The sequence below is a fragment of the Carlito syrichta genome, unplaced genomic scaffold, assembly GCF_000164805.1.
Source record: "Carlito syrichta isolate Samal-C Ts95f unplaced genomic scaffold, Tarsius_syrichta-2.0.1 Scaffold306694, whole genome shotgun sequence".
NCBI lineage: Eukaryota > Metazoa > Chordata > Mammalia > Primates > Tarsiidae > Carlito > Carlito syrichta.
In genome coordinates, this window is record NW_007250790.1 from 411,022 (window position 1) to 427,011 (window position 15,990).

Here is a 15,990-nt window from a genome sequence, read left to right on the forward strand (position 1 = left end):
CTTTTTCAGCTAGGAAAGAAAAGCCACCCCTCTCCTCATACTAAAAAGAACACATCTACAAACACAGATACACATTTTTACATAGAAGGATACATGAGTAGGTTCCACAGAAATCTGTCATTTTTATATTAAAATTAAAAGGCAGCCCAGCGTGGTGGCTCACACCTGTAATCCCAGCACTTTGGGAGGTGGAGGCAAGAGGATTGTCTGAGCCTAGGGGTTCAAGACTAGCCTGGGCAACTTGGAGAGATCTTGTCTCTACAATAATTTTTTTTTAAAAAATTAGTTGAGCATGGTGGCATGCACCTGTAGCTCCAGCTACTTGGAAGGCTGAGGCAGAAGGATCCCCTGAGCACAGCAGGTAGAGGCTATGGTGGCCATGAGCATGCCACTGCACTCCAGCCTGGGTGACAGAGTGAAACTCTAACTCAAAAAAATCAAACAAACAATCAAAAAATCATTAGTGAGTTTAATATGTTACTGTATAGGATAGATATAACACAATTAACTAATTATACTTCTTTATTTACTAAATTAAATTTTATTTATAAATTTTAATCTGAAACAGTATGCAAAAGGGCCCTAGCCATTTCATGTAGAATGAATATATTTTTCCATGTGTTTTCTAGAAGTATGGCACAGTGGGATCGCTTTTCTGGTCAACAGGAGGACTCTGATGGCTGCTCAGAATCTGTGAAATTTGATGCTCGCTCAATGACAACTTTGCTTCCTCCCAGTAAGTAGAAGGGAGCAGGATGCCCATGGAGGTTGTTCTTAGAGTTATTGATGATATATAAAATTATAGTCGAGACTTCCCTTAAGTGTGTATGAATGTTAAAACAATACTTATTTGATAAATAGGTCTACTTTAGCAACAGAATAGAAAATAGGTTAAATTGAAGTAAGGAAGTATTGTATGAAATTAAATTAATCAACAATATTAAGTTCTCTCATTTCCCAGTCATAGAACTAGGTCCTGGAAATAACTATGATCCTAGCACCATGAACTTGAACTAATATTTGAAAATCATGAGTGGTAGGTGCTTATATTCATTTTCTAAGGCTGTTGTAATAAATTACCACAAATTGGGTGGCTTAAAATGATAGAAATGTATTCTCTCACAGTTCTAAAGTCTATGTATCCTTTTGAAGGTTCTAGAAAAGAATTCATCCATACCTCTTCCTGTTTCTAGTGGCTCCTTACAATTCTTCGTGTTCCTTGGTGTGTTGAGGCAACACTCCAATCTTTTCCTCCTTCTTCACATGGTCTTCTTGCCTGTGTAACTGTGTGCTCTTTTCTCTTCTTATAAAGTTACTAGTCATTGGATTAGTTTACCCTAATCCAGTATAAACTCATTTAACTTGATTATCGCTGCAAAGACAGTAGGACAGAACTGCTTATAACTGTTAAGTTTTGAAGTAGAAATCATATTACCAAGGGGATGTGTGGAGAGGGAGGAGTCAGAAAGACATTTCAGTTCGAAGAAGCAGAATATGCAATGTTAAAGGATCATACATGAGTTCCACATAGTTAAACCTGGAATATAGATCTCAATCTCAGGGTGCGGTGGCTGTTATGTGCTGTGCAATGGATGAGACAATGTGGCACCAATGAGACAAATGTAAAAAAAGGTAATAATAAGAGCTACTATAGATAGAAATGATGAGAGATAGAGCAGGAAGGGCAGAGGCATTGAGAATAGAGAAAAGGCAACAGAAACTTTTGAGAAGTATTTAAACAGTAGAATACACAAAATCTGTAACTACAAATTAGAGATGAGGGAGAAGATGACTTCTAGGTTTCAGGCTTCGTCAATTCTGCAGTTGGAATAGCCCATTTTGTTTGTATTATGGGTTATTTATTTTCTTTTTCCTTCAATCTTTTATTTCCTTTCCTTTTTCAAAAATTTCTCTTCCTTCCAACACTTGATAGAACATTATAGAGCAATATCTAAGCTTTGTTTTTAATTTAGAAGTTTGCAAAGTGAAAACAAAATTGCTTCCTTTTTATTGAGCAATAAAAGCAATGACCATTGAAAGGAAATTTTTAATGGAGGTTTTACTTACCTAATTGAAGAAAGGTCTTCCTCATTTATTAAATTTCCCCTTCTCTTTACTATAATTAGCATCCGATTACATGAATCATTGTTTCATATAAATGCATCAGACTAAAAGGTTATTATTATTAATATGTTCTGAAATACCTAGAAGATGAACTTCATTGATCCATTCTAAAATACAGTCAAAATGTGAATCATTTGTGTTCATTTTTTTTTTTGGTATTTTTTTAACATTGTATTCAAATCATGAGAGGTATCCAAATACAAAACTATTGAAGTAGAATTGGAGAAGAAAATTATTTTTGCATACCAGTCATTGAAAATAAATATTTCTTATCTGATTCTAAAATATGAAAATATAAATTATTTGAGAAATTTTGCCACTCAGAATATAATCTCATGTGAAATACATAGAATAAAGTTTATGTTTGCATATGTCAGTCTCCAACTGTCCCCCAAAATTAAATAAGCACAATTTGTGGAGAAGAGTAATGTTCTCTTAGATGTTTAATGAATGGTTCAGTAAATCAAATGTCCATAATGATACCTGTATTAGGTTTTCCTGTGACTGTCCCTTTATTTCCTATTGGATAAATGTGTACTAATTTTATTTTTTGCCCTTTTTATCCAATAGGTTTGATAGTAACAATAATGATTGAAAATTGCAAAAAAAATTTAAGTAAGAAAAGAGCCAGTTTTTTTTTAACACGTTGGGCTTTTGTTTTTTAGATCCTAAGAACGGCCTTGCTCTTCAAGAGAAGTTGAAGTCCTTTAAAGCTGCATTGATTGCCCTCTATCTCCTTGTGTTTGCAGTTCTCATACCTGTCATTGCAATAGTGGGAGGTAAAGTATTCCAGAATTCTGAAACTTAGCAACTCACCCTGTAAATTATGTATTGCAAAAATAAAAGAAGAATTCAATATTTTGCATCTGGTAGATGTAACGGAAAAACTTTATATCTCAAAATGTTTTTCAAATGTATTAAGTTAAAAAATATATTCTGCAAAACGAAGTACAAACAGCTATTCAGTTAGAAGAAAAAGATAGAAAAAAAAGTTAGATAAAATGTAGATTTATAAAAGTCAGATGAAAAGGATTGGATTATTTAAAAAATATTTTATCATCTACAGTCCTATATACTTCTAGGGTGGGCCACAAATTTCATGATGAAGTTTGCTAATTCTATTTACTAATTCAAAAATATAACATAGTCATTTACATTAGCAGTGCCTGTAAGATAAAGACAAATCTGTTGTTCAAGAGAAACTCTTCTACTAGTACTGAGAAGAGAAAAAATTATTCCCGTCAGGCTTCAATGAGAGAAGATCTTGTAAAATATGGGACTACACCTTAGTAAAGTCTTTACAGTTTATATGATCATATTTTTCATAGGTCTATTATTTAACCTGACAGTATCTTCTCAAAGAAAAAAAAATAGAACATATTACTTGGGGTGAAAATTATGTTTTCTAGGTACATATTTCTTTGGAGAGTCTGATTTGAACTGGAGATAGATTTGAGGGTTTATACATAGGTAGATGGCTTGTACATACCTTGGGCAAATATGTAAATATTATTTCCCTACTAGCATTTCTGATGGACTTGATGGATTTTGGTTGGCATTTAAATTTATATGCCTTGTAACTTTCTTCTTTTCTGTGGCAGATAAAAATGTCTGGCCATATGCTTTAGCCAGAGATAGGCTGGGGAAAAGATACATTTTTATATGCATGCTAATCAGCCTAACAAGAAAAACGTTCCTATGTACCAGGACAAACTTCCTTTGCTGTCAGGCAGTCTAAGGGAGTATTCTAAGACAGAGCCAAAATTCCACTGAGAAAGGAATGATAGTAAAAACAACTTCAATTGTGAAAGTAGCTTTCATTTTTGAGCATTTACAATGTACAGGCACTGGGCTATAAACTTTTCACAGATTATCTTAATCCACCTTCACAATGATCCTCTGAATAGACACTATAATTATCCTCATTATTTACATGAGAAAATTGAGGCTTCTTAGTAAATGAAGCTAGAGTTTCCATCCATGACTTCTGAATCTAACCTCCATGATCTACTATCTCCCGATGTAATTGATCTTTTATTTAAAAATATGGTTGACCAATAAAAAACAAAAAATAGAGTCTCCACTGAAAAATATTTTCCACAGGTAACAATTAATTTTTATTTTGGTCATTAAAAGCAAACAGAAGTGACAATTAAATCATAACAACCAAACCAACCATCCAACCAAACTACAGCCATCTATGTAAAATGTGTAAAATCTATGTACGGATGTGTCTTGTATTAAACAATTCACTTCCTGAAAAACCAAAGTTACCTGCATGCTTGTTTATGTATATGCTTACTGTAGTTTGAAATGCATAACTAAAATGTGATTCATTGTTGGGATCATTAGCTAAAATCCAATCAAATCTGGGTAAATATTATCACTTTTATACAAATTACACCTGCAGAACCAACACCAAGGAGTGTAGCTTCTAATAGGCTCATGCAGAATGCAGATGGAGGTCTGAGAAGAATGCAAAGTTCTAACCAAGTTCAAAATCTCCAAACTGTTAGAAGACACTACCAGGTCAGGAGTTGACAATGACTCATCTGAAGTGGTTTACTAAGACTACAAGATATACCTACTAAGATTGTCAAGATGCTAAAAAATATTCAAATCTTTGTAAGTTCACATCCATAACAGATTAACTAGAATTTGGAAAATACCTCACTGTGTTTATCATGCATTAATAGTAAACAATTGACTATCCAGTTACAACTTTAATAAGTTTTAAATCAGAATTTTTTTTTTTTAGTTGAGTTCTCACTGTGTCACCCAGTCTGGAGTGTAGTGCATAATCACAGTTCATCACAGCCTTGACCTTATGGGCCCTGTGATCCTTCTGCTTCATCTTCCCAAGTAGCTAGGACTACAGGCACACACCACCTTGCCTGGCTAATTTTTTATTTATTAATTTATTGTAGAGATGAGGTCTCACCAAGTTACCAGGCTGGTCTTGAACCCTTGGGCTCAGGCAGTCCTTTAGCTTTGGCCTCCCAACATGCTGAGATTTCAGGTACATGCCACTACGCCTGACTAATTTTTAAAATTTTTGTAGAGACTAGATTTCACTATGTTGTCTAGGCTGGCCTTGAAATCCTGGACTCAAGTGATCCTCACGCCAGAGTCTCCCAAAGTTGCTGGAATTATAAGCTTGAACCACTCTGCCTTGCCTAGAAAATTTTTCAGAAAGAAACAGAAACACAATCTATATCTCCACTTGATATAAGAAATTACAAATATAGACAAAATATATCCCTAAAATGATAGACGTGCTGGTAAATATGAATCAATAAAATATTATAAATTATACTTCATTGAAATATAAAGTACATTACATGTGGAAAAAGTAGTGTACTCTATATACTACCTTCTCTTAAAGAAGCTGTTGAAACCCTGTCAAAATGTAGTAATATAATACTATCTCAGGACAATAATATAAAACATAGAATTAATGTATATAAATTGTTACTAAAATACTAAAAATTATTTAGCTCAAAGCTATCAATTTTGGGTAGGAGAAGATACTACCAACATGAATGAGTACATACAATCTATAATATCAAATACAACCGTTTCCCTGAGTTTTTGAATAGGTCATACAAGTTTTTCTCCTCTCATATGAGACATAGAAAAGTCACAAAATGTCACTTCTCCAATAAAAATAAGTGAACTTTTGAAAATATAAACTCTTGCATTCTTTACCTGATCTATGATAAAATGTTAAACATTTTTAAAAGAAAAATTATTTTTTATTTAGGAGTTGATGAAACAAACAATTGTGTTTTTAAATCTATAAGCAAAATTGTCAACCCATGTTTAACTTCTTGTCAAACTAATAATCGTTGGTCACATGACTTTAGTCAAATCAAATCTTCTCTTTCCATGCTATGAAAACGATTGGCTTCGTCATACAAAATAAAGCTTGTTTTCACCGAATGTAAAAATTAATGTATAAGGTTGAATAATTAGAGCAATGTGCCCAGTAAAACAAAGCAGAGACTACTGTGTCCATGGGAACATCAAATACCAGAAAAATATTTATATCACACAATGTTAATTCCCCATAGTTAATATTCTGCATATAGGTGCTTGAATCACACATTGAATCCAAAATATTAACAATAGCAAAACGCTGAAACTTGTCAAGTTCTTATTATGTACCAGGAAGTGGTCTAAAGCATTTTACATATATTTCATTTAATTGTTTAAACACTGACTCTTAGTACCCATTTATACAGAGAGTAAAAATAGATGCATTGACAGATTAAGTAATTTACCCAACACAACAGTTTATAAAGGACAGAGCCAGAATTGCTAATCTAGGCAGTTCTATTCCAGAACCTAGATTCTAAACTGCTACCTCAAAAGAAATAATAATCAAAGAAGGAGAAGTTTCAGAAAAGATTTTGAAATAATTTTGTTAAAATTACTTCTTTGGGTTTCTGAATGTTAAAGTCAAAATTCATTCCCAATAGTTTTCCCGTTTGTTCATTTTTATTCCAGAGTTGCTCAAAGAATGCTTTACACATAGCAGATGCTTAATAAATAAATTATAGAATTAATAAATGCATGAATCAGGTTGTCAATCAAAAATGTGCTTTCCACACTGAGGTTAATAAATGTGAGGATATGCAACGAAGAAATATGCTTTTATGTTCAATTTATTGATAAATTAAGAAATATAGAGTAACATACAAAACAATCTTTGGTAGAGCACATCAAAATTTTGTCACACGCATTTTATTTATTTCATATAAGCTAATATTTTTTAAATGGAACCAGAGAAAATATGATGTTATATGTTTTTTAATTATACTTTAATTTATTAATTTAATTTACTATAAAGCATTCTTAATAAAATAATAGCTATAATATTAACCATTATCAAACACCTTTTTAAAGGAATGTTAATGAATACAGTGGACACTATAGTGAAGACAATTTCTTTCATGTTGAGTAGAGTCGAACAACACTTTAGAGTCGAATAGGGATTTCATATGTGCCAGTTTATGTGCTATGGGATTTATACGCATAGTTCATTTGTGCTCAGTACCACTGTTGGCATAATTATTACTTTGACTAAGTGAGGAAACTTCAGCAAAGAGAAGGATAAGTGACTTCCTTAGCGTAACCCAGCTGGTAACTGAGGAGTGGGGCTAGATGCTAGAATCAGGTAGCATAGTCCTGTGTAAACACTGAGTTTTCACACATAGATCAGACACCCTGAGTTAGGGGTAGCAAGAAATGTTTTTCATATGTTCTTTCATTTAATCCTAAAAAATCTATAAAGCTTGCACTAGTGCCTTATCTCTATTATTAAGGAAAGCAACAGATTCAGGTGTGCCTGCATATATAGATACACTTTTAGACCACATGAAGTTACTCTTTATATTGCTCCATAATTGTCAAATATGGGAAATCTAGTGCATTTAATGTACTGTGACTGTGACTAATATAAATGTGGATAAAAGTTATAAATATATAGAAATATAGAGATATGAAAAAAAAACAACAAAATCTTAACCATCTCTGAATAGTGATAACACGGTGTTAACATTTTCTTCATTGTGTATAATTATGTATTATTTTTATTTATTTAAAAAGCTAATGTTTGTGCTTTTTTATTTTTTTGAAACTATAAGATATGTTGCTCTAGATCATTTCAAAAGGATAATTAGCTTGTTTAGAGAAATATGTCCATTTGGAAATAAGTATCAACAGCTCAGTATGTTCCCAAAATACCATTTGACACAATTTTTTTCTTCAGGAAATAATTAATCACAAGATTGTTCATCAAAACATCGACTATGTTACTGACAGCAGAAGCAAAATAAATGTCAGAATTTTGTTCATTATATCTGGTAGATCATACATAGACAACAATGTAGTTATGAAATTATTTTGTAGAAAAATATTGAATAAATGAAAAAATATTTATGATGTAGCATTACATCTAAAAGTATCTTTCAGATTGTATATAAAATATAAAGTTTTTTAATAATACTGAGATAGTAGAAGCAGAACCAAATTTGAGACACATACAAAATGTTAACCTTTAACCTGGGATAGTGAGGTTCAAGGTAAATTATTTTTCCTTATTATTCATATTTTCTAAATTTTTGCTGTGAATATGTATTTTATAATTGGTAAGAAGTCATAGGAACAATTTATTTTTAAGGTGAAAAAATTTTATTTGCTCAATTTCCTTCTGCAGCAACTGTGAATTAGGCCTATATAAACTGAAAATGACAATTTTCTGGTAACTTAAGTGAAAGGAAGAAGAAAATAAACCAACACTTTATTCATATTATGGATGACACCACTATTTTACTGCATATTGTTTTTGTCATCATCATAGCTAGTATATTAAGCATTAGCTCATTGTATTCTAAAAACCGTCCGTCCTGTGGAACAGAATGCAATGCCTTTCATAATATATAGATTTTTCTCTAATAGGAAAAGACAAATTCAATGCCCAAGAACATTCGTATAAGCAGTAATTCAGAAACTATGTTGTAATTCTGGAATAAATTTTAATGTAAAGTGGGAAAGGAAGAATATATGTTTCACAGCAATATACTTAGTGTGGTTCACACATAGTATATTTAAACTAAATACTTGATTGAGCTTAGCATTCAAAATGTTGGAATGGAATGAACAGAAAGGAATGACACGGGATGAGTGGAGCATACATTTAAGGGTCAGGTCATGACTTGGTTTATTTTTACTTGAATATACAGCTCAACTTCTGAAGTGGGAAATGAAGAATTGCACAGTTGGTTCAACTAGACCAAATGGTATATCTCAAAGTATCACGGGAAAAGGAAATGACAGTGAAGATGAAATGAGATTTCAAGAAGTTGTTATGGAACATATGAGCAACTTGGAGAAGAGAATCCAATATATTTCAGATACAGAAGCCAGTCTTATAGATTCAGAGCATTTCCAAAATTTCAGTGTGACAATTGATCAAAGATTTAATGATGTTCTTCTCCAGCTAAATACCTTGGTTTCCTCAGTCGAGGGACATGGGAATGCAATAGATGAAATCTCCAAGTCCTTGATAAATCTGAATACCACACTGCTTGATTTGCAGCTCAATATAGAAATGCTGAATGGCAAAATCCAAGAGAACACAGTTAAACAACAAGAGGTAAGAGTTTTATAATTGGAAGATCACATGTTGGAATTGAAGCCATCCAGACCCTGTCTCCTCAGGTAGTCCAGGAAAGCAAAAATTGGAAACCTTGTTTCAACATCATTCTGTTTACCCGGATTTCTCTTACAAAAAGGTTTCAACTGGATTTACCTAGTGCTTTCTCTAGACTTTCAGAAAAAAATGGGAGAATTTTTTTCCTCATTAAATATAAACTCTCTCAAGGTATTTTAATTTCATAGATACTTTTTAAATGTCTTGTTACACTGTCTAAGTCCATTATAATTTTTAGATTATCTTAGCAGATGTGGGAAGGTAAACACTGTATACTTGTGAGTTTTAAAACAGACCATTTTTCATAATTATTTACTTGAATGCCCTACAAAAATCTAAATTTTAAAATAATTTATTTTGCCACTCCCAAGAGGTATGCATGAGATGCAATCCTGTAAGTAAAGAATTACATTTTGAATAACATATACATGATGTTATCATGGGATTGTCATAGGATAATAATGTGTATTTATTATCATCATAAGATTGCATATTAAGTTTTCTATGTCTATGCAACCTATGATATTTATTAAACATTGAGAAAGAGCAATGAGAAAAGCATTATCACAATCAAGTTGTAGAATAATCAGATATCCCATTATATTACTATCTAGAAAGTAAAGACTACCATATACCATTTGTAGGCAAAGTTTCCTGTAAAGGGCCAGATGGAAACATTTTAGACTTCGAGGGTTATACGGTCTCTGCTGTGATTACTCAATGCTGCCACTGTAGCACAAAAAGGCATAGAAAATACGTAGACACATGAGCAAAACTGGGATGCAATAAATATTTATCTATAAAAATAGACTATGAATTGAATTGGGCCCATGAGCTATAATTTTCTGATCTCTGCTCTAGTCTATATAGCCAACCCTGGTTAATATCTGGATTACTTTATATGAATGAGAAAGAAATTTAAAAAGCAAATCACATCTTTAAAAACTATATTATTTTGAAAAGTAATTTTCAAAATGTAGCCATTTTTAAAAGTGGATGTTATATTTATTTATTTATTTTATTTTATTTATTTTTTATAATTAATCAGTATTTTTTATTATGGTTTTGTGGGGTACAGTTAAGGGTTAGGTGTACAATTACGTTTCATTCAGGCACCCTGTTGATAAGAGGTGTTTTCCCAGCCCCAGACAGAGTAGATGTTATATAGAGAGCAAAAATAAATTTCTAAAATCATATAATCAGATGAAAACCAACTAAATAACTGACTAGAGAATAGACTAAACAGATTAAGAAAGAATATCCTACATATTTATTATTTGCAAGTTTCAATCATACAAAACTTTCTAATGTTTATATGGTCCTCATCTTAAGGTATCAGAAGACAGTGGCATTACAGTTTCAATATGAAAACTCTGTCAATTAACCTCATCCCAACACCAACCTTGTTACTCTGTTTCGATTCCATGTTACTTTTTCCAAAATGTGACTGTCAATGTTCCCCACATTGTTTATAAGTATGTAAGCATATCAGACAGTATTGGGATAGCAAGTGCTTGAACTATGGGAGGGTTAGAGAAAGTGAACAAAGAAGAAACTGTCCATAGGCATGAAGAATATGAGTGACGGAGGAAGCTAAAATGTCAGTTACAGGAGCAGTCATTAGAAGGAGAAGCAATACTACTTTATGTAGAAGGAGGGTCAGAGGAGCAGTAAGGAAAGGTACAGAGGGAGAAGGATATGATAAAAGAACAAGGATACATTTGATACTGGCAATGTGCCAAATCCAGCAGAGAAAATGGAATGGTTTTGAGCCCATGTAAGTGAGGAATTGAAACCAAACTGGAAACCATTTGGAAGGCAGTAGAAATTTTCAAACTGTTTGAAATGATAATCAATGGAAATAATAAAACCCTGGTGATTAGTGAGCTGTTTGAATTTGGGTAGATTGCACTTACATTTTGGAGAGAATTCTAGCATTTGAAAAGGAGATACTAGGGAATGGTGGAACTTTCAAAGCTATGTATATATTTTTAAGATAGCAGCCACTCATAGCAATTTAGAAATTTAGTTCAGTGCCAGAGTATGTATGTTTGTGCATGTGTGCACTCAAGTGTGCACTGAAAAACAACATTGGGATTCTCAGCCCCAGTCCTTGACAATTTTACTGATCTTTGAATCTTTATCCCAATGCAGGAATAAATAAAGTAAATGAATGCCTGAATTTGTAAATGGTGTTTGAAGAAATGGCTCATAAATAATACCGGCATAATACTTATCAAGGACACACCTAACATTAATTTGAAAGAAAAAGGAAGAACATCAGCACTAAGTGAAAGATAGGGGTAGAATTTATTGTCTCCATTGCTCATAGGAAGGACTGTATAAATACAAAATTAAATGCCTCCAAGAGGACCACAGATGGTGTGGGGATGGTATGCATGGATGCTTACCAAAGTTGTATGTAGAAAGGTACCAATAAGAAATAAGTCATGAAGAATTCACATAATACAATTCACTTAAATTATGAAAATAAGTCAGTCTCTGTGTATTTTAATAGGTAAATATCCTTAGTGTATTACTGAGTAAAAAAAAAAAGACATCTCCCAGAACACAGTATGATCTTCTTTCTTGTTCACACTGTCTATATATGCATATGCATGCATGTATATAAATTCACACAAAATATATATGCATTTGAAAACACAAAATACTAATGAAGTCTGAAACATAGTGGTGATAAAAATTGAAAGTAGGGTAATGTTAATATGCTTGTTTGAGGTTTTACTGAATATGAAAATTTATACTTAATGTGCATAACCACTGAGAATTATGACATTAAACTTTGGTTATTGCTAAAAAGCAATTTCACATATAAAAATCTATCAAATGCACAAAACTGAAATATATAGCCACTCTAAGTACAGTATAAAAATTTTCACTTCAGATAAATTAAAAATAATATGCTACTTTTAAATTTTATTTATTTTTAGCATTTAGACAGCTATATATTTGGGAAAAGAAGCATATTTTAGATATATTCAACTGAATTTTGGTGGGGAGAGTGTCAACATTAGCCATTCAGTCAAGAGAGGAAATATTTCACTATCAAAGAATTATTATTTTTAAAGTTTTCTATTTTCCATATTCTTATTCCATAAAATTCCTCTAATAAATGTTTTCTAAAAACCTGAAGTTTCAGGGCTTCTTGAATGTACATTTTTAATAATTAGGTATGTAACTAAAGTTGTGGATGTTTGCTTATGTTTTATAGGAAATCAGTAAACTAGAGGAGCGTGTGTACAATGCATCAGCAGAAATTAAGTCTATCAAAGAAGAACAAGTGCACTTGGAACAGAAAATAAAAGGAGAAGTGAAAGTGTTGAATAACATCACTAACGATCTCAAACTGAAAGACTGGGAACATTCTCAGACATTGAGAAATATCACTTTAATTCAAGGTAAAATGTCTTTTCATTCCTCCAGAAAAATGATATATATTAAAATGTACCGACATAAGCAGAGATTTGATATTTAAAATTCTATGGTTTAAAATAAACACTTTTTGAACATTTACTACAGATACCCAAAGGAAGGAATCTTAAAATCAAATCAACACTGGGTAAGATAACCAGTCGCCTAGTATCTTTTAAATTGAAAGGGACAAACAAATGACCTATCTCTTAGGTCAATAGAGATAATGAATTTATCACTATTAAAATGTCATATGTATTGAAGATGAATAAACAAAGTTCTCTACATATTCACAAATCAAACTTGTTAATACTGTTTTTCAAAACTTCTAGTCTTTCTTACTTCTTACCTGATTGTATAATTAATCATAAAATTCTTTTGCATTATCCAGAATAATGATAGACTTGTCAATTTCTTCTTCAGTTCCTGTTAGTAAAACAAGGTGAATTGACTTTTACCAATTTTGTAATTAATATGTCTTCCATATGTATTTTTATGCTAGCTATTAGTTATTTTTAACATTGTATTTGTTCTATATTTTGCTTTCAACCTTTTGTCTTTTAGTATCCTTTGCTGTAGGTTTGTCTCCTTTAATTAACAGTTACTTTTAAAAAATATAATCTGACAATCTCTTTCACTGTATTTATTTCTACCATATTACTCTTTTTATGCATTGTTTATCTCCTAATTTGTTTTATCCTTCTTTTGCTTTCCTTTCATGCCACTTTTGAATTGATGGAGAATTTTCTCTTGTTGAATTTTTTTTTTCCTCCACCAAAGCTACCAAACAGATTTTGAAAACTGTATATTTCTGCTTGATTGTCACCCTTAAGATTTATCTTAAACTTTAAAGTTAATCAGAATCTTTACCTTCATCCAGAAATATACAAATAACCTAAAGTGCTTTCTCTATTTTTCGTACTTTATGTAGACAATATTTATTTAGATTTACCTGCAAAATTACTAATTGTTCTTTCTTCTAAGTGCAACTTGGCTATTTCTTCTGGGATCATGCTCCTTCTGCCTCAAGTATATCAGAAATTCATTTTTGAAAATCTGTTGGTGGTGAGACCTTTTGGTTTCATTTTTGCTATTTTGTTTTGATCTTGAAAATTGAATTTTCTACATACATATTTTCTACATACATGATTTTCTACATACATATTTCTTGGGTTCACAGTTATTTTGATTATTCCTATCAGTATTTTGAAGATATTTCTCCCCTGGCTTCAGGTTTTCCTTGTGGCTCTTAAAAATGACTGCTACCAATCTGCTTGTCATTCTCTTTGTTTTTAGTATCTGCAGTTTTACTAATCTCTGTTTTTGTGTCAAGAATGTATCCAGCCGGGTGCTGTGACTCAAGTCAATAAACCCAGCACTTTGGGAGGGCAAGGCGAGAGGATTGCCTGAGCCTGCAGGTTCAAAACCAGCCTGGGCAACACGGTGAGACCTCGTCTCTACAATAAATTAAAAAAAAAAAAATTAGCCAGGCATGGTAGCACACATCTGTAGTTCTGGTTACTTGGAAAACTGAGGAGGAAGGATCGCCAGAGCTCAGCAGGTCGACGCTGGAGTGGCCATGAGCGTGCCACTGCACTCTAGCCTAGGTGACAGAGTGAGACTCCAACTCAAAAAAAAAAAAAAAAATGTATCCACTTGACATTTGTTGTACTTTCTGTATTTGTGGATTTAAGTCTATCACCAACTCAGCTCAGGAACATAATCAGCTTGACTCTCTTATACTATTGCTTCTTCACAATTCTCTCAATCCTTTCATCTGTAAATAAATTAAATTCATTTTGGATCTTCTCATTCCAGCTTCCATGTCTGTAAAGCTCTATTTCACAATTTTAATCTTGACCTCATTAGCAGTTAGCAAAACAGAACCTATAACTACATAAGATTTCATTTTACATTCACTAGTTTAGAAAAATTAGTAAGTCAGTAATAATAATTCAATTGTTTGACAAGAAAAAATTAAAAACAAGTCTTAGAAGACTATATATAGTACAATTTTTGTTTCTTATGTTCATAATTTAGCAAAAATAAATAATGCGTATTTACGGACACATATATAATAAGAATGGTTGTTTTTAAAATGCAAAAAAAGGCTGAGGTGAGTGGATTGCCTGAGCCCGCAGGTTCGAGACCTGCCTGGGCAGCGAGACCTCATCTCTACAATAGATCAAAAAATCAGCCAGGCGTGGTAGCGCATGCCTGTAATTCCGGCTACTCGGAAGGCTGAGGTGGAAGGATTGCCAGAGCCCAGCAGGCGAGGCTGCGGTGGCCGGGAGCGGCCACTGCGCTACAGTCTGGGCGACAGAGTGAGACTCCAACTCAAAAAAAAAAATAAAAAATAAAAATAAAATAAAATAAAATGCAAGAAAATAACAGACATAAAATTAATGTTTATCTGAAAAGAAAGTAGAAGATAAGATGAGGACGCACTTAGGTAGATTCTTGTTTCTTGGGTTGTGATATTACAGGAGCATTCTCTTTATTATTGTACTTTATTATTTATTTATTTATGAATCAAAGTCTCACTGTGCTGCCCAGGCTGGAGTGTAATGGCAGGATCACGGCTTACCACAGTCTTGACCACCTGGACTCAGGTGATCCTCCCATGTGCCACTTTGCCTGGCTAATTTTTGATATTTTGTAGAGATGAGGTCTTGCTATGTTGCCTAGGTTGGTATCCTACTCCTGGGCTCAAGTGTTCCTCCTGCCTCAGCCTCCCAAAGTGCTAGAATTGCAGAGGTGATCCACCATGTTCAACCTCTTTATTATTGTACTTATAGTTTACTTACATAGACTGCATATTACATATAGTATTTATTACATTAGTAAAATTGATAAAGAAAAATTTGACTTCATTAGCTTTCTAACAACTAGATACTTCTACTTTGTGTTTCAAATATTCGAAACTTTTCAAATCCTCTACTGTTTAGTAGCCACGCCCATCCATCTCCCCAAATCTGTTGCTATCCCATACTTTGTGTGAGTTGTGCCATTGTCCAACTAGTTGCTCACTCCAAGATCTTAGAAGCTATCTTTGACTTCTCTCTTGCTCTCAACCTCTAGGTAACCCATCTGTGATTCCTATTAACTCTTCTTGCATACAATATCTCAAATAAAAGTCTTCTCACTATCTCTTACACTACCCCATTTCAAGCAACCATATTCCAGTTTGATGTATTACATTAGTTTCCCAACTGGTC

The 15,990-nt window shown here is 32.7% G+C and overlaps 1 protein-coding gene across 3 annotated transcripts in view; it reads left to right on the top strand.

Annotated features, from left to right (window-relative positions):
- MSR1 (macrophage scavenger receptor 1) overlaps positions 1-15,990 on the top strand; it is a 76,694-nt gene that overhangs the window by 12,652 nt on the left and 48,052 nt on the right. For all 3 annotated transcript variants that reach the window (XM_008063263.2, XM_008063265.2, XM_008063267.2), the window contains exons 2-5: positions 630-736; positions 2,790-2,903; positions 8,871-9,283; positions 12,573-12,759. In XM_008063263.2, coding sequence (XP_008061454.1) covers positions 634-736; positions 2,790-2,903; positions 8,871-9,283; positions 12,573-12,759 — 817 coding nt within the window. In that variant the 5' untranslated portion in view covers positions 630-633. The remainder of the gene's footprint in view (positions 1-629; positions 737-2,789; positions 2,904-8,870; positions 9,284-12,572; positions 12,760-15,990) is intronic.